Here is a 20,115-nt window from a genome sequence, read left to right on the forward strand (position 1 = left end):
AAAAAATTTCAAAATGCAAGTTTAAATTATTGCGATTATAACCATGTCACATTTTTTGTATCAACAAAAACATTGCAATAGTTTCTGCATTTACAGTATACATTATGATTTTTTTTGAGGTATTTCTTTAAAATATAACAGCACGATAAATATTTCTTTTTATCTTATAATATAAGTTAACGAGGTTGAAAACTGACATTAAATGATTAGATTGAGCCTTAAGAGGTAAACATAACAACAAGAAAGGGGATAGTGTCTTTCTTCTCCAAGGGTATCACCAGCCCAATAGTCAGCATTTCTAAGTTGACATAAATTATCATTAAACATCAATAATTAAAAATTAAATGTTAACAAAACTTTGACTATTTTTGAAATACTAAGGATTTCTACTCCAGGAAAAGATTACCTTAGTTTGTTGACCATTATGGAATATGCTTTTCACAGATGATAGAAGATATGTTCCTTATGTTGTAACCACATTGTTGTCCCCTTTTCAGAATTGTAACCTAGCGAATTAGACTTGTTACTGGTTTTGTACTAACATGAGCAACACGACTGGTGCCACCCTATGGAGCAAGATCTTATTACCCATCAGGAGCACCTGAGATTATCCCTAGTATTTGGTGGGGTTTGTATTGCTTAATCTTTAGTTTTCCATGTTGTGTTTTGTGTAACATTATTTGTCTGTTGATACTTTTTTTCTTTGTAAGCCATGGTATTGTCAGTTTATTTTTGACTTTATATAAGTTTGAATGTCTCCCTGGTATCTTTCGCCTCTCTTTAAGCTGTATTTAACCAAATATTTTGGAATTTTGGGTCCTCAATGCTCTTCATCTTTATACTTTATAAGGACTCTTTATCTTTTTTGATTTGAGTGTCACTGATGAGTCTTTTGTAGACAAAACATGTGTGTTGTGTACAGAGTTTTATTCCTAGTATCTATTTACTTTTTTCACATATAAATGTCACCTGAAATCATTTCACATATAAATGTCATGTGACATCATTACTTACAATCCACATGCCATCAAACTGTACTTTGTCATGGAAACTCTTTACAAGCTGTGTCCAGTAATCAAAGGATCTGTTGTTTGTGAAGTCTGGGAATACTACATCACCTGGCCATACCTGTAATAATGTAATGATTTAATTACTTGAAGTCTGGGAATACTACATTACCTGACCATACGTGTAAAAATGTAATGATATAATTACTTGAAGTCTGGGAATACTATATTACCTGGCCATACCTGTAATAATATAATGATAATTACTTGAAGTCTGGGAATACTACATTACCTGGCCATACCTGTAATAATGTAATGATATAATTACTTGAAGTCTGAAAAGACTACATTACCTGACCATACCTGTAATAATGTAATGCTATAATTACTTAAAGTCTGGGAAGACTACATTACCTGGCCATACCTGTAACAATGTAATGATATAATTACTTTAGGTCTGGGAAGACTACATAACCTGGCCATACCTGTAATAATGTAATGATATAATTACTTTAGGTCTGGGAAGACTACATAACCTGGCCATACCTGTAATAATGTAATGATATAATTACTTTAGGTCTGGGAAGACTACATAACCTGGCCATACCTGTAATAATGTAATGATATAATTACTTTAGGTCTGGGAAGACTACATAACCTGGCCATACCTGTAACAATGTAATGATATAATTACTTTAGGTCTGGGAAGACTACATAACCTGGCCATACCTGTAATAATGTAATGATATAATTACTTTAGGTCTGGGAAGACTACATAACCTGGCCATACCTGTAATAATGTAATGATATAATTACTTTTCTAAGGGGCAGACAACAAATAGGAACAGACAGATATAAATATACCCAACCCCCTCTTCCTTTAGAGCAGAATATAAATATTTCAAGATTCAAATATTCTTATCAATATAAACAATCTTACCATAGATATTTGGATGCAATTTCCTATTTTTCTCCTTTTTCAAAGGTTAAGCTTAACTTTCAAACCAACTCTGTTTTAACCTTTTAAGTGATAAGAATTATTAAATTTCAGAATGCATAATACCCTGTTAAAACAGAAAACTTCAATAGAAAACACCTCTGCAGACTGACATAGAACAAACAAGTTATAAACAAATCTTTAAAAAAAAAACAAGCCATGCATCTAGCAACAGAAAAACAGTCATTTGATTTTATTTTTACCGGTCAAGGACTAGTTACTGTTATAAATCCTGACTTTTAAAATATGATTTTTTAACAGGCAACTGTTTAAACATACAAAGGGTTACCAAAAGTTAAGTCTAGCACCATAGAATGGGACTTTACAATTTAGACTTAATCTGGCCATTAATGATCATTGATGTATTTTGCTTTTGAGTAGCAAGAATAGAAGAAGGTACTTCAACTTAACAAAACACAGTTCTAACCATCTTGAAGGTCTAGTTCCTGGTGGAATTGTAAACTTCATGTCAATTGAAATCAACAACAAGAGATGTATATACTCTTTTTGGTAATGATATAGCTCTTTTAAAATTTAAGATTATAAATTGCTTTGAGGACGTCAAACAAGGTGATGATGCCATGTCCCCAAACACATGTGTATCTTCCCAAGACACTTTCAATTACCAAATAATCCAGCATTTCTCTATCTCAGGGGCATATGATACAGTTACACCAGGGGAGGTAATAACATTGCTATTCAAAACAAGTACATGAATCCCTCTTTTTATTAAATGGTATTTAGCTCGATTGTATATGACAAAATCACTGATGATTTATTTCAGTTAGAAAAATAATCAGCAAAAATACATTTTTTTGACAGTATATGCCCCTTTAAGGAGTTTTGTTTAAATTATATATCAACAATCATCATGGTTTATTCATGGATTATCAGCCTGATATATTGAATTTATAGACATGCTGACCGCTAGATATTTTTATTGTTTTTTTGTATGATTGGATTGCTGTATTATTGAAAAATCACATACATCTCCTTTCATTTAAATCATACAAATGATGGGAACTAGGTATACATGGTCTAAAAAGGGTAAAATGCAGCTTAGGTATATGACATTCATCATTCAAAACAAAATTAAAACATTGATAAAAATGATGAAAAATATGAACAAAAAAATCGAATTTTATCAACAATGGGTATCAGTTCAGAGTAAAAACCAGACGAGATGATATGTTCAGACCCATTACAAGATTAACAATGACATCACCAGATTGGTTCGACGTGCAACAGTTCTTCCTTTTATACCAATGCAACATGTAGTGGATATTTGGTTGAATGGCATTAGAAGAAATCGAAGAAGCCAACACAAACATCAACATTTTAGCGTTTACAGACTATGTTACAGAATACTGGGTTGAGACTAACTACCACCTTTGGAATCATTATGACACAGTAGGCCCAAGAACAAACAACCACTTAGAAGGCTGGCATCGTAAACCTAAGAGTTAGGTAGAGCACCCACACTCAAACATCTTCAACTTGGTAAAACTCGATCGTTACGTCAGCAGATGGTAAAAGTCGTCCAAGTAAAAAAGTATATCGAAATTGACACCAGGCTAGATGACATAAAGAAAAGACTACACCCTGACACCAGTAGAATATGCAGATGCCGCATCATATCGTTTACATATTAGTTAGTGGAACATTTGAGAAATAAACTTTCTCTAATTCTGTATCTGTGTAAATGTTGTAACATTTATTGGTGAGCATTCTACCATTTGTATGAGACTGTCATTAAAGTGAGGGGTGAGTGCTATATAAAAATGCCTGTACCAAGTCAGGAATATGACAGTTCTTGTCCATTCGTTTTTGCTACGTTATGTTATTTGATTTTGCCATATGATTATGGACTTTCCGAATTGATTTTCCTCTAAGTTCAGTATTTTTGTGATTTTACTTTTTTGTATAAGTCAGAATTTATAAAATCTGTACTTTAATTGTGCTATTGTCATAATGTCAATTTATTTAAAGAAATATATTTATATTATGAAATGTTTTGATCATAATACATTGTATTTTATTCATGAGATTGACACTGTTATATATTTGATATAGAAATCCTTATTTTCCTTTGTTTTATTATATTAAATTCCTAATGAAAAAGAGATCATCATCAACACATTCAATTACCTACATTTTCACTATTAAAAACTATAACAAATGGTTTTGTTTACACTTTAACGATAAATTTAAACTTGTGAATAGATAAGACCCTAATCAATTTCTGTTTTGATAACACTTAAAGGGATAATTCGCGATTTTTCACTTTTCATCTTATTATGTTCATAATACCATAAAAAACATATTCACCAAGTTTTATTTTGATATGAAATCTAATAAAGAAGAAAATTGGGAATTATTAATTTTATTTTTTGAAACTTCCTGACTTATGTGACGTAGTTTAAGTCTTTGATGCATGCCGGGAGTGAAAATATCTCATTTAAGTCTTGTTCGTTAACCATCTAATAACGCGATTTAAAGCGCATCGACGACTTTTGGTGTAGCTATTAACCAACGAAAAATAAGTGATAGCCATGCAACTTTTAAAATAAGATCGTGTGGATTTTTTAAAACGAATTTTAATAAAAAAAAGTAAATCATACAATAGAACATTTTTATGATTTTTTTTCTAAAAATACTTTAAACAAACATACGAAACTGACATGATCGATAGTGTATTAAAAATACATGTTTGTATTCTGACCTTTTTGCTTCATTCCAGCAATCATTTTCACTTTGCTTGTACGGTGGAAACAATAAAATGTGTATTGTTTTGTGACACCTAAAGAATGTGGAATGCGTAGTTTAACTCAAGGTAATTAAAAGATTAGCATTATGTAATTCTAATCTTTTGATCCTCATTCAGTGAATTCTAGGCGTCACGGTTCACTGGCATTTCAGGTGTGAACAAAATTTCGTATCAATTGTAAACGGGAGTCAGACAAAGTTTCAGACACATGAATGTAAAAAAAATTAATTAAAATTAATTAACGGGAATAATAAGATCTCACAATAACTGGATAGCTGTATATTTTTATATTTTGCATAAGATCACTTTTAATGAATTATGACTTTTGATTACTTTAGTAACGATAAAATACTGAATTATTTTAATTGAAGAATTTATAAATAAAAATAGCCTTCTAAACACGAGTTTATGAACTAAAAATTGTACTATTTCAAATTAGGAACGGCAGCCTTAAATATTTCAAACAGATCATTAACAATTGCAATTATTTAATTTAGTCCATCCAAAGTGATCTTTAATTACCTATTTAGGAATTAAACTGCTCATCAAAATATTTTAAATCTCACAACACATGAATACTTCAGATATTTGAAAAAAGATGTTTTAAAAGATTGACAGGAAATTAAAGGAAATAATTGGAATGGAATCAACAAATTACGAACAGATATGCTTTTCAAGTGTGAAAAACATCAACAAAATTTATACATAATCGGGAATGTCCTTCTTAAAATATACTCTTTGTCTCACACCGTAACTATATATAATACTTTAGCTATTTAACCAACGATGTATTAAAAAAAAATGAACGAATTAAATGTCATCTTTCCCTATTTTTTAATGTAATTATAAGTCTGTTTCAACTGGCAAGAATACCACTAAAACGGACAAGCAGTTTATTCTTTAAATTGCTGTCATTGAATATCAAGAGAGAAAATAAATCCCGAAATTGATTTGAAACTTTGATACTCTATAGTTTTCCTGGAAAATATTCACATCCCTCGGTATTAGTGTACTTCCAGTTGCTTATATATTACATGCATGTCGGAACAATTGTGATGATGGCGAATTTCTTCCTTTTTTCGAGAACAATCTAATTGATATATAAATGTCCATAACTTCGATGAGCCAAATAAAGTTATATATCGACCTGTATTTAAATCTCTTCTTCTTCTTCTTTTGGTATACTATAGTCTAGATCGTCATTTGATGATTACATACTGTTGGCATACGTGGACTTGTCATTTTACAAAACTTTTACCCCAATTTACGCAAAATGTATGTTTCTTTCTTATGTTCTATGTATACATGTATATGTTTTAATTTGCTCTATAGGTCCGTAACTTGTAATCCAGGCATATATACAAATGGTCGACAAGTGCGTACATTTTTTTAAATCAATATTTCTGGCCTTCACAATTGGCAACGGGTATATATTACATTTTACCAAATTTACCCTTGGAAAAAATACGTATATAGATTTTTATTTCATCAAATCTGTTTGGTTTTTTTTTGGTATTATTTATATTTTTATAAATAATTTTCTTTTCACCAGAAATGTTATTCATAAACAAGCGTATGAGTTTAGTAATATCACTTTCGGACACGCAAGATAGAGATGTATATTATACACCTAATAGTTCAAAATGGAAAGTTATAAGTTATCGGCCGTGTACACTTATCAATACACTAAGAAGTGAAACGATGCATGAATTTGCAAACTCGACAGGAAATCGCTTGAATACCTGGACGTGTCAACTCACACCCCCTACAATATCTTTGGGAGTAATACCTTTAGCCATGCGGGTGATCAGTGGAGCGAAGATCCTAATTTATTTGAATAAAGTTTATATAATAAAAGAATTATGAACTAATTAGATTTCCGAAAACAATTCAAGTTTCACGGAAGCCTTATTTATGATTTGAAATTTTGACTTTTTCACTATTAACTTCCTATATTATCAGTCTAAAAATAACAGATCATGGTTATTTAAAAAGAAAAGAAGAACATTTTCCGTATCAAGTAAGTTAACTAGTTAACTAGTCGGATAAAACAACCGTACAATTGACGAGATATCGACACTCAATTACGACTACATCGGGTTACTGTAGTTTTGGTCCTTAGACATATCGTGACTGCAAATCGGAGAAGGTGACAAAATGGCTGACAGCAGAGAATTGATACTCTAAATTTAAAATTGATGGTGATCTCTTATCTAGCAGAATAAAACTTTAATATCTATGAATTTGAGCATTTTTTTTCAGAATAAACATAATATCAATTTTTGATTTTTTTGCGAAGTTTCCCTTTAATCTGTTCATAATTATTCAACCTATGCCAACATTTTGTCATACAATTTTATACCTACATTTCAAAATGTTGGCATAGGTTGAATAAATGAACCATATTAAAAATCAATTATAATTACAATTTTCTTTAAATCAAAATTTAAAGGTCCATATGATAATCATCAATATATCATGTGTGTCTTTGTTGTGTGTCTTTGTCATTTAAATATTAGCAAATAGTTTAAATCTATTTTTAAACTATGATTATTATTAGATATAATATTTTGACTTGACGTAACTCGGTCCTTTAAATATTTACTGGTTACTTAGATCAGGTATAGACCTGTCTTTATTAACTTCCTGGTACAGAGACAATTATGGGAACAGACACAGAAAAGAAAGTAAAATTGAATATAAACAGATAAAGTGATATCTACCTAAATCAACAGGTACACTTTATATTTTTATTTAGGGTATAAATTTGTACAACTAATACAGGGATTAAAGGTTTTGAAACAGACACAGAAAAGAAAGTAAAATTAAATGTAAACAGATGAAGTGGTATTGACTCAAATCAAAAAGGTACTTGTTTGACAAAGTAAAAACCACTGCCTGAAATGTGGCCTCATATTTGTTTTAATTTAGTTTAAACATATTTTCTTTGCTGAATTAAAGCAAAATGGATTAGACAGTAAATCCTACTTATGAAGTCTTCTCCATCATGTCCATAATACAATATAAAGTTACAATAATAGTATAATATAATGGACATGCATATAAAGCAAACTGTTTATAGATAAGAGGAGAGAAAGTAAAAAAAGAAAAAGAAGGTTTGAAAAGTCGTATAATTCTGTGACGATGAGAGTTACACGACTTTTCAAACCTTCTTTTTTTTTATTTACATAATTATATACATACAAAATTATTAAAAGGAAAAGCCAAATATTTGGGAAAGCCAAGATGTATAATGTCAGAAAATGTTGAAGAGCTATAAAACAAAAGGACCTAATAAAATCACAAAATCCTTCTCAGGCTAAATATGCCTGCAGGAGTTAAAATCTTAGGTTCTGTATGATTTCAAATTTTATAAACGGGCATATACATTACAGAAAGTTCTAAGTTGATATTTTCCTTAAAATTTGACACAAGACTGATTTTGGATATGCATTTTTAAAATATGGAAAGAAAATTATACCTTCTGGCTTCATGAACTAATTTTCAAGATATTTCAGTATAATTTGCATGTGTCTTGTACCAAAAATAAAATATTCAAATAATTAAAAAAGAAAACACCAAAAAAAACCTTTCAAGCTGTAATACCACCAAATCATAGTATGTCACATCCAGTTGCATACAAAAATAGGTTGGAAAAAAATCCTTGCAATTGACAGTTGTATGCAATTAACCCTATCTTTTAATTGCAGTAAAAATTTCTGGGTCATAAACATATGTTTTGGGTATTTCAAAGCACCATTATTTATTTATTTTGGGTTTCTATAGGATATTTTGGAAACTTGGTTACATGGTTACTAAAGTTTGTACACAGGTTAAATAAGGGAGACAATTTGATTCATTAACTTCAAGTGATGGTTATTTTCTTATATGCAATTAAATGTTATGTGAATTTTTTTCTATAGTACTGGAAAGGATACAACTGTACTCATGCCAAGTATTTCTTCTTTTAAAACAAAGATGATTTCTACACATTTTTTTGAAAAGTGCAAATTTAACAAAAACTAATAGGGGGAAATCAATGGTAGTATTACACCTAAAATAGAAAGAAAGTTTTTCCACAGTGCTCCTTAATCTAAAAGCCTTTGAGAAAGTAAAAAAAATAAGATTAAATGAAATACAAATTTAATGAAATCATACAATAAAAATCCATACAAAGATTTCTTGCCAATACAAATTATGCAGAAGGACAACAAAAATAGTTTTTTATTGTCTTTCAATATACAAATACCAATTTAATGAAATCATACAATAAAAATCCATACAAAGATTTCTTGCCAATACAATTTATGCAGAAGGACAACAAAAATAGTTTTTTATTGTCTTTCAATATACAAATACCAATTTAATGAAATCATACAATAAAAATCCATACAAACATTTCTTGCCAATACAATTTATGCAGAAGGACAACAAAAATAGTTTTTTATTGTCTTTCAATATACAAATACCAATTTAATGAAATCATACAATAAAAATCCATACAAACATTTCTTGCCAATACAATTTATGCAGAAGGACAACAAAAATAGTTTTTTTATTGTCTTTCAATATACAAATACCAATTTAATGAAATCATACAATAAAAATCCATACAAAGATTTCTTGCCAATACAATTTATGCAGAAGGACAACAAAAATAGTTTTTTATTGTCTTTCAATATACAAATACCAATTTAATGAAATCATACAATAAAAATCCATACAAACATTTCTTGCCAATACAATTTATGCAGAAGGACAACAAAAATAGTTTTTTATTGTCTTTCAATATACAAATACCAATTTAATGAAATCATACAATAAAAATCCATACAAACATTTCTTGCCAATACAATTTATGCAGAAGGACAACAAAAATAGTTTTTTATTGTCTTTCAATATACAAATACCAATTTAATGAAATCATACAATAAAAATCCATACAAAGATTTCTTGCCAATACAATTTATGCAGAAGGACAACAAGAAAATAGTTTTTTATTGTCTTTCAATATACAAATACCAATTTAATGAAATCATACAATAAAAATCCATACAAACATTTCTTGCCAATACAATTTATGCAGAAGGACAACAAAAATAGTTTTTTATTGTCTTTCAATATACAAATACCAATTTAATGAAATCATACAATAAAAATCCATACAAAGATTTCTTGCCAATACAATTTATGCAGAAGGACAACAAAAATAGTTTTTTATTGTCTTTCAATATACAAATACCAATTTAATGAAATCATACAATAAAAATCCATACAAAGATTTCTTGCCAATACAATTTATGCAGAAGGACAACAAAAATAGTTTTTTATTGTCTTTCAATATACAAATACCAATTTAATGAAATCATACAATAAAAATCCATACAAAGATTTCTTGCCAATACAATTTATGCAGAAGGACAACAAAAATAGTTTTTTATTGTCTTTCAATAACTCTATATAAACATCCTTGAAGAAGGAAAAAAGTTGATTTCAAAAAAATAAATTATATTTAAAGAGTTCCATGGGGTTTCTTTTTCTTGCCTGTTATGACATTTTCATTGCTTGCTGCTGCAAAACAACCAAGCAAGAGATGCACATGCAAAGGAACATGAACAAAACATGTAAATGTAAGAAAACTGATAATGATTTCCGTGTGGCAGCAAGTGTCATCCGGGGCAACAGTGCCAAACTAGGATTTAGATAGACAATTAAATACAGAATTATCTAATTTCAATTGATTTTATACTTAATGTTAACTTATTCATTTTATTCATCTAATTGTAATAATATTAATTTGTAACACTTAACAGTTTATTGATAAATGTTTTTTTCTAAAATAAACCCATATGGTCCAAAACATGTATGGTCTAGTTCGTATTAGACCGTATGAGTATATGCATACGGTCCATACCGTACCCGTACTATCCAAATTTAATGAATGGTTATCATCTATTTTGAATTTATTGAACCATAAAACTAATTTTTGACTCTTCACATTGAATAATCCGCGAAGCGGATTATGTAAAATGTGAAGAGTCAAAAATTAGTTTTATGGTTCAATAAAATCAAAATGAATTATTGCAATTTATTATAAATAAATTTCTAACAAAAATAAGGCTCAAAGAACATTTTATATTATTTATATTAACAATAACAACGTACACACATGTTGGCATATGAATACACAACGTCAGAGTGGGCATGTCGCCATCAAAATTGACAACATTGAAAATAAAAATTATAATTTTACGGACACCATCACCAGTTGGTTGACCGTTATGGAATAACCGTATCACAAATGATATCGAATATGTTCCTTACGTCGTAACTACAATCCCCTTCCATTTCCTGAATGTGACCTACCGAATTAGACTATTTACCGGATTTGTTATCACATAAGCAACATGACGGGTGCCGCATGTGGAGCAGGATCTGCTTACCCTTCCGGAGCACCTGAGATCACCCCTAGTTTTTTGGTGGGGTTCGTGCTGTTTATTCTTTAGTTTTCTATGTTGTGTCGTGTGTGCTGTTGTTTGTTTGTCTTTTTCATTTTTAGCCATGGCGTTGTCAGTTTGTTTTAGATTTATGAGTTTGACTGTCCCTTTGGTATCTTTCATCCCTCTTTTTTAACCAATCAGAAGACAGTAAATACACCAAATTTATTTATACTTATATTGTCTTGAATATATATACATTGTAGAAAATATAAAATGAATTTGTACCTGCTACATTAATTTTACAGATGAAAATTTTGGAAAACCTCACTTTTCATCCTGTTTCTAAACCCTTACAAATAAACAATTTGTACAATATGTATCATTTTAGAGTAAGAAAAATATTATTTTCTTTGTTATATTTTAACCTTAACTTGAATATGAAGATTATCTATGGTGATATTGTCCCTTTGGTATCTTTCACATCTCCTTTTGAATATACCATAAAACTATTTGGGAAGCTACAGTTTAATTTTTAACTTGATACAACAATCACTTTTTTTTTTATGGCTCATATTTTCTCATGTGACGTCAAAATTTATAAAAACCAGTGTGAAAAGTAAAATCACAAAAATACTGAACTTAGAGGAAGATATAATCACATGGCAAAATCAAATAACAAAACGCATCAAAAACGAATGGACAAGAACTGTCATATTCCTGACTTGGTACAGGCATTTTCAAATGTAGAAAATGGTGGATTAAACCTGGTTCTATAGCGTTAATCCTCTCACTTTAATGACATGTGATGTTTAGTTATGGTGGACAAATAGTAATAAGGAAGTGAACATACAAAATAAAACCCACCAGAAATGTGTGATAGCCAATTAAGAACAAATACAGTTAATTCCTTCTGTATAATTATATACTGTAAATTTAGAAATTATTGTGAGCATTTATTATTGCGATTCTGTCATTTTAAACTTAAATGTGATTTTAATTTTTTGTGATATTGAGAAAAATCCTGTTCAATTCATATAGAAAAAAATAGTTGTGAGTTTGAATTATTGCAAATATAACCCCGTTATATTTTTTCGCAATAAAAAACATCTCAATAATTTCTGAAATTTACAGTATATGAAATTGTTTGTCCCAATATCGGCATATATTTAACCGTTATGTATAATTAGAATCTGGATTGAGGACTGTATCATATAGACTTATAGTAATTTATGATTTTATTTTGTACATGTTTAGGTTATAGAATCCTGAGAATCTATAGCTATACCACGTGAAACTTGTTACCAGGGGGAAAAATGAAAGCTTAAGCTGACATCTGGTGTTACAACTATGATGAAGGATTAAGTTAACATATTATATTCATCATAAAAGATTGATTTGTGCGACATCAATACTAAAAGTGATAAACCATCCATTCCAGTGATCAAAATGGAATGTGACAAACATGGTCAGCAACTGATCTTGTACTGCCCCAGTCATTTAATGCCTTGCTGTGATGAATGTGTTTCAACCAGTCATTCAAAATGTACTGGAATAAAAAGTTTAGCAGGTGTCGTGGAGAAAACCAAAATAGATAAATCCAAAGAAAATGTAGAGACAGACATCAATTCTATCCTATCTTTGTTGGAGAAATTAATAAACCACAAATCAAAAAACATCAAAACAGGAGAAAATAATTATAAAGGCATACACAAATCAATTAAAGTAATGAGACAGGAAATAAATAAACATTTAGATCACCTGGAGGAGAAGTTGTGCCAAGAAGCTGATACCATTTGGAATCAGGAAAAATCTAAAGCAAACGATTTTTTGGATGAAATTGAAGGGAAAAAAACAAATTTGAAGGAAATGAAAAAACAATTACTAACTGTCACTTCACAAACTTCTAAACTCCAAACATTTCTTGGTGTTCATAAGATTGAACAACAAGTACATCAATGTCAAAGATATGTTGAAGATCTGGAAAATGATGAGAGGACCAAAGAAGTTGACATCAAAATGAAGCAAAATGATGAAATCGAAAAGATACTGAGCAAGTTAGAATCATTAGAATCCTTAGGAGAAGTTATTGTTATAAAGACAGATTTAGCCATGAACATAGAAATAAGTGTGGGAAGGGAACTTAAGTTAGTACCATTACACGAACAATCCAACATAAACAACATGACAATGAATATAGAGACAAAGATAGAGATCAATATAAAGAAGTTTATCAGTGACATGATTTGTCTGGTGGATGGACGAGTTATAGTAGTGGAGGAATGTGGTAAAGTTAACCTACTTACTTCTGATGGCAAACTACAGAAACAGTTACCTATACCTCATGGAGCCGTCAGTGTTACACAGATCAATCAGAACACTAAAGCCATAACTTATCCTATAGAGGAAGCCATTAAAATCTTTAATATGGAAAAAGAAACAGTTACCAAAGTTATCACATTGGGCAAACGATGCTATGGCTTATCATTCTCCAATGGTTCTATGGCTGTAGGTTTGAGTGATAATGAAATCCGTATTATAGACTTGGAAGGATATACACTGAAGTCAATACAGGTTGAGAGTGAATCATACCTGTATTACCTTGTTTACTGCAATGACAGAGTAATCTATAGTGACTATGGTGGTGAAGCAGTATACTGTTATGATGGATCAGGTAAACAGATCTGGAAATATACACAGGATTTATCAAGACCAGAAGGACTTTGTACAGATAGTTATGGTAACATTATTGTAGTAGACTATTACTCTGATAGAATAATAGTAATATCAAAAGATGGACAGAATAGTAAAGTTCTGATTAGTAAAGAGGATGGACTGAAGAATCTTTATTGTATTTGTTTTAAACATAATGAGTCTTCAGGTTTTATTTGTGATTCCAGAAGTACATACTTGGCAAAATTTAATTTATCACCTTGTTTACTGTAATGACAAAGTAATTTATAGTGACTATATAGGTAGAGCAGTATACTGTTATGATGAATCAGGTAAACAGATATGGCAATATACACAGGATTTATCAAGACCATTGTTGTAGTAGACTTTGACTCAGATAGAATAGTAGTAATATCAAAAGATGGACAGGATAGTAAAGTACTGATTAGTGAAGAGGATGGGCTGAAGTATCCTAAGGGTATTTGTTTTAAACGTAATGAGTCATCAGGTTTTATTTGTGATTACTATGGGTCATACTTGGCAAAATTCAATTTATCTAATGGATAACATAAACACTAATGAATCTTGTGATAAAACATCCTTGTGAAAAGAATACATGTATAACAAATACATATTTGATAATCTTAATAGTAAGCTGCTTTATTGATATTACTGACATGGTATATTATTTTTTCAAGTATGGAAAATTGTATGTATTATACTAACAAAAACTAGCAGATATATATATATGTTATTTACTAATATTAACGAGGCCAGGATAAGATACAAGTACTTGATGTTTTCCACTAACAAATGTACAGATTTCGATAAAATATGATCAATTAAAAAAAAATTTGAAAGGGTTCCACGGAACCCAGTGTCTCGCCTACTTTTCTGTTAATCGCAGACTCAACAAAATGAGGAAAAACATCAATAAAAATTTCCCTCTCGATACTGTCTTTTGATTGAAAGAAGCTTCCAAGTTTGGTAAAAAAATCCAGGATAGTTTATAAATCTAATAAATGTTTTATAAACTTTAACTGCAGACTGTATGTAATGTTAACTGGAAGAAAAACTAAGTCCATTTATAAGTAAAATACGGAAAAAGTGATTTTTTTTTTACAAAATTTACTTCTGAATAATATCTTATGATCAGAAACAAGCTTTTGTCTAAGTTTGGTAGAAATCCAGGACAGTTTAAGAACATTATAAAAATTTTCAAAACTTAAACCACAGAGTGAATGTTTTGTTTCTGGCAAAAAAACTAAGTCTATTTATAAGTAAAATACGGAAAAGCGGAAATTTATTTTTACAAAATTTTCTTCTTGATACTATCTTATGATCATAAACAAGCTTCTGTCCAAGTTTGGTATAAATCAAGGATAGTTTATGAAAGTTATTAAAATTTTAAAAACTTTAACCACAGAGTGAATGTAATGTTTCCTTGCAGAAAAACTAAGTCCATTTATAAGTAAAATACGGAAAAGTGGAAATTTATTTTTACAAAATTTTCTTCTTGATACTATCTTATGATCATAAACAAGCTTCTGTCCAAGTTTGGTACAAATCAAGGATAGTTTATGAAAGTTATTAAAATTTTAAAAACTTTAACCACAGAGTGAATGTAATGTTTCCTCGCAGAAAAACTAAGTCCATTTGTAAGTAAAATACGGAAAAAAAGGAATTTTATTTTTACAAAATTTACTTCTGGATACTTTCTTATGATCATAAACAAGCTTCTGTCCAAGTTTGGTAGAAATTCAGTATAGTTTAAGAAAGTTATTAAAATTTCAAAAACTTTAACCACAGAGTGAATATTTGTGGACACCCCAGACGACGACGGAATGTAGGATCGCTTAGTTTCGCTTTTTCGACTAAAGTCGAAGGCTCGACAAAAATAAAGACTTTACTTTACTTGTGTTTGTTATCATAACTTATATGCATTGAATTTCATTTAAACCTTGCATTTTACTTAATAGTATTAACCAAAGTTACCATGGGGTGACCTTCATATGACGGACGTACCTAGACCACCGTTATTTGGCTCAAATGGCGTTCCATACTTTTAGAAGTCCACTGTATGATACTTATTTTAAAAGTTATGCATGTTCCGTCAACCTGAGGCTATCCATATTCATGTTTCTCATGTATAAGTTGCATTTTAAGCACAAATACAGACTTGGAAAATTGAAATCGGCTGAAACTCGGTTTTCTGGAGGGGTGGGCTTCACATCTGTGTCTTACACAGGAAGTTTAGAGGCATAAAACTTGCAAAAATAGTGCAAACCCATGGCAGAATAACTACTGATCGTTATTATCATTGAAATATGCATAGGAAATGACTACTTCCGGTTTCGGGTCCATTTGAAGACTAAAATCGGAAAAAATCGTGAAATTCTGTATTTTTGGTCCAAATGATCTCTGTAGACTGCTGAACCAAGATCAGATTCACTCCCACCTAACAACTGTTGGGGTCAATTTGGTAACTCGGGTCCACTCTACATGTAGGCTACAGCTGGATACCCTTACCAGCATCCCTGGGTCTTCTGGGTCAAGAGAAAGGACCAAAATCATCAAATTGACCCTTTTTGCACCTGATGACCAACTTACTTTTGGGCAAATTCCCCCCCCCCCCCCACCCCCGTCTCCTCACCCCGACCACCCCACCCTGTGATCACCTACATTAGATTTAAAGGAATCAATATGCTACAGCAACAGGGCTAAGCTCATTTGCATATAATTTGCAAATAAACAAAAGTTAGACATTTTCTGAAAACAATTCAGCATGGTAAGGGTTAAGGCCCTTGGTGGCAGAAACCCAACCTTTTCCAAATTTGGATAGTTTTTCCATCTTATTTTGTGTCAGAACGGGTTAGGTAGGCCTCCAGATACACAGATGAGCTCAAAAACACTTTTTTTTTGTTTTTTGTTTAGGAGGCTCGCTTGTTAAAAAATTTCAGCGAAAAATTAAACATTTGTTTTTTCATTATAAATTTTAATTATTACACTATTAGTTATTACTTTATGATATGGTACAAAAATCAACCAAAAAAATCGATTGGGTTTGGCCCCAGATGACTTTTAAAATGTTTATATCATTGAAAAAGCTCTAAATTATCTCCCTTTTGTGCAAAAATTCCATTTTTGGCATTGAAATTGAAATATCTTTTTTAACTCATCAGTGACCTATCTTTTTTATTATTGTTTTCTAATGAGCTGTACATAAGCTAAATAATTGTAAAATTTAAGTGATTTCTGTAATTTTTTATTTTTTTTATTTCGATATTACCTCTATTTCTCCTATTAGTTTAACAGAAAAAAAGGACATTAACAAAAATGTATGCTTATTTCAGAGGAAGATAGGGAGCTTAAATGAACTGTGAACCCATTTTTTTATTTCATTTTTCTATTAAAGGGAAATTCCGCAATTTTTTAATTATCATCTAATTATGTTCATCTTAACATAAAAAACACATTTGCAAAGTTTTAAATTTATATTCCTTCTAATAACGGAGAAAATCAAGTATTTGTAACTTTTTTGGTTGAATTCTCGAGTGGGTCGTGACGTTTTAGCCCGATGTATTGAATTCTGGGAAAAAATAAAATCTGTTTAACTCTTATAGCTTATCGACAATATACGTAATTAAAAGCGCACAGCTGACGAATGGTCGTAGTTATTAACCACAATATAAGAATGAACGAAAATGAATATGCATATACCGTTTTGTATTGATTGAATTAAACTCCTATAAAATTATCTCTAGTAAATGTTTTCGAATAAATTTCATTAATCATTGTTGAGATTTTTTTCATAAAATATTTATTGAACATTTTTACTGATATTGAACTGAAAATATTTCAGTTCTATTTACCCTTATTGTTTTGATAATCATTTCAATGCAACTAATGTGTGAGCAGAGTGTGTATATTATTTTGTAAAGGTCACTGTATATTTCTCGGATTGAGGTCAATTCGTTTACCTTGTAGCTATTTAGCCGCAGGTGTGAGTTCAAGCGTACACAGGTATGAATGTTGTTATTTGGAAAGGATAACTTGACAGAAAAGATTAGAAAGAGTATGCTGTATTTAATACACTAAGATTTAATACAAGATGAGAATAAAGATACTATAATTAAATTGTGTAAATTAATTGAAAATAAAATTCAGATTCGTAATTCCGAAAGTGTATAAAAATAAAAGGAAACAATTTTTTATTACTTTCTTAGATGGCAATTGGCGTAAAGATTCAAATATGAAGTAAAAAATAGTAGTTTTAATCTTTAATAAAAACTAAATGCAATATTACCCAATTTGATATACCATTGCACATCTGTTTGATATCATTGGTTGAACAATCTTATTGAAATATAAATCTGTGATTTTACTATGTTCACAACTTCGATGAACCAAAGCAAATTATACATCGACCTGTATTTAAATCAAATTGGTTCTCTTCTTCTTCTGGTATACAATAGTCTATCGACATTTGATGATTACATACTGTTGGCATACATGGACTAGTCTATTTACAAATCTTTTACCCCAATTTATTCAAAATATATGTTTTTTTCTTCTGTTCAATGTATACATGTATATATTTTAAATTGCGCTATAGTTCAGTAACTTTCTACCCAGTCGTATAAACGAATCATCGACAAGTGCGTACATTTTTTTAAATCAATATTTCTAGTATGTTCCAATCTGTCTTTCACTATTGACAATGAGTATATATTACATTTTCCCAAATTCACCCTTGGAAAAAATATTTAAATAGAGTTTAATTTCATCAAATCTTATTTTTTGGGTATTATTTATATTCTTATGAATAATATTCTTTACACCAGAAATGTTATTTATAAACAAGCGTATGAGTTTAGTAATGACAAGTAAGACAGAGTTATATATTATACATCTGATAGTTCAAAATGGAAAGTTATAAGTTATCGGCCGTGTACACTGATCAATACCTGCAGAAGTGAAATGATGCATGAACTTGCAAGCCCGACAGGAAATCGCTTGAATACCTGGACGTGTCACCTCACACCCCTCACAATACCTTTGGCAGTAATACCTTTAGCCATGCTGGTGATCAGATGAGGGAAGATCAGAATTTATTGGAAAAAAGTTTATTACTTTAAAGAATTATGAACAAATTAGATTTTCGGAAACAATTTTCACGGAACACTTATTTATGATTTCAACTTTGACTTTTTACCTAATTCCAATATCAACAGTTTAAAAACAACAGACCATGGTAATTTAAATAAATAAGAATATTTTCCGTATCAAGTTAGTTAGTCGGATAAAACAACCGTACGATTGACAAGATATCGACACGCAATTACGACTACATCGGTTACTGTAGTTTTGTTCCTTTGTGGTTTATAGACATATCGTTGTTATTAATCGGGAAAGAAGACAAAATGGCTGAACGCAGAGAATTGATACTCTAAATTTAAAATCGATGGTGATCGCTTATCTAGCGGAATAAAACTTTAATATCTATGAATTTGAGCATTTTTATACAGAATGAACATAATATCAATTTTTGATTTTTTTGCGAAGTTTCCCTTTAAGTATATGATAAAGTTCATAAATAAAAAAATACAGCGAAATCCTATATTAGAAAAAAAAAAAGATTTATACCTTATGTATTTTTTTAGTAATATTTAATTCTTATGTTTTGTAAATATTTGACTCTGTTAAATATTACTATAACTTTGAATATTCTGTAGAGAGATAATAATAAGATATTTGACAATTCTATTAGATTAACTGTTAGGGATAAAAAAGATTTAATAGAATAATAGTGATATCAAAAGATGAAAAGGAGAGTAAAGTACTGATTAGTGAAGAGGATGGACTGAAGAATCCAAAGTGTATTTATTTTAAACACAATCAGTCTTCAGGTTTTATTTATGATTACAGAGGCACATACTTGGTAACATTCCATTTATCTTATTGATAACATATACACTGAGGAATCGGAGATATTTAAAAGTGTGGAAATTAAATGTGAGAAGTTATGTAGACATGTGTATAGATATTGTTTTGTTTGTTTACTGTATAATTAATGTTCAAATCACATATCCTTATATTCCTAAGTGGTAATAATTTGAGTGACGAATGAATGTGAGAAGAAAAGAAGACAAGTGTATAGATGTATGTTTGTATTGTGTTGTTGGGTAACTGTCTATTAAGTCGATGTTAATATCACATAGCCTTATATTCCTA

General features: G+C 30.0%; 2 protein-coding genes across 16 annotated transcripts in view; one reads left to right on the top strand and one right to left on the bottom strand.

Annotated features, from left to right (window-relative positions):
* LOC139487428 (lysosomal alpha-glucosidase-like) overlaps window positions 1–20,115 on the bottom strand; it is a 67,214-nt gene that overhangs the window by 29,635 nt on the left and 17,464 nt on the right. For 8 of the 14 annotated variants that reach the window (XM_071272193.1, XM_071272192.1, XM_071272195.1 and 5 more), the window contains one exon: window positions 1,015–1,128. In XM_071272193.1, the coding sequence (XP_071128294.1) occupies window positions 1,015–1,128 (114 nt within the window). Of the gene's footprint in view, window positions 1–1,014; window positions 1,129–1,299; window positions 1,310–20,115 lie in introns of all 14 variants that reach the window. The other 6 variants (XM_071272200.1, XM_071272201.1, XM_071272202.1 and 3 more) reach the window with 1 other exon arrangement.
* On the top strand, window positions 7,401–16,513 carry LOC139487429 (uncharacterized). 2 transcript variants are annotated; one of them, XM_071272209.1, is made up of 3 exons: window positions 7,401–7,506; window positions 12,466–14,089; window positions 14,390–15,098. In XM_071272209.1, the coding sequence occupies exons 2-3, from the start codon at window positions 12,658–12,660 to the stop codon at window positions 14,446–14,448; spliced, it is 1,491 nt and encodes a 496-aa protein (XP_071128310.1). In that variant the 5' UTR covers window positions 7,401–7,506; window positions 12,466–12,657; the 3' UTR covers window positions 14,449–15,098. The 2 variants fall into 2 exon arrangements, with proteins under 2 accessions (XP_071128310.1, XP_071128309.1); XM_071272208.1 differs by having other exon boundaries at window positions 7,402–7,506; window positions 12,466–16,513.

Source organism: Mytilus edulis, chromosome 9 (genome assembly GCF_963676685.1).
Source record: "Mytilus edulis chromosome 9, xbMytEdul2.2, whole genome shotgun sequence".
In the NCBI taxonomy this organism is placed as follows: Eukaryota; Metazoa; Mollusca; class Bivalvia; order Mytilida; family Mytilidae; genus Mytilus; species Mytilus edulis.

What these genes read in the sequence shown, in the direction of transcription:
- LOC139487429 (XM_071272208.1), top strand. Translation starts at nt 12,658, where the DNA reads ATGGAATGTGACAAACATGGTCAGCAACTGATCTTGTACTGCCCCAGT.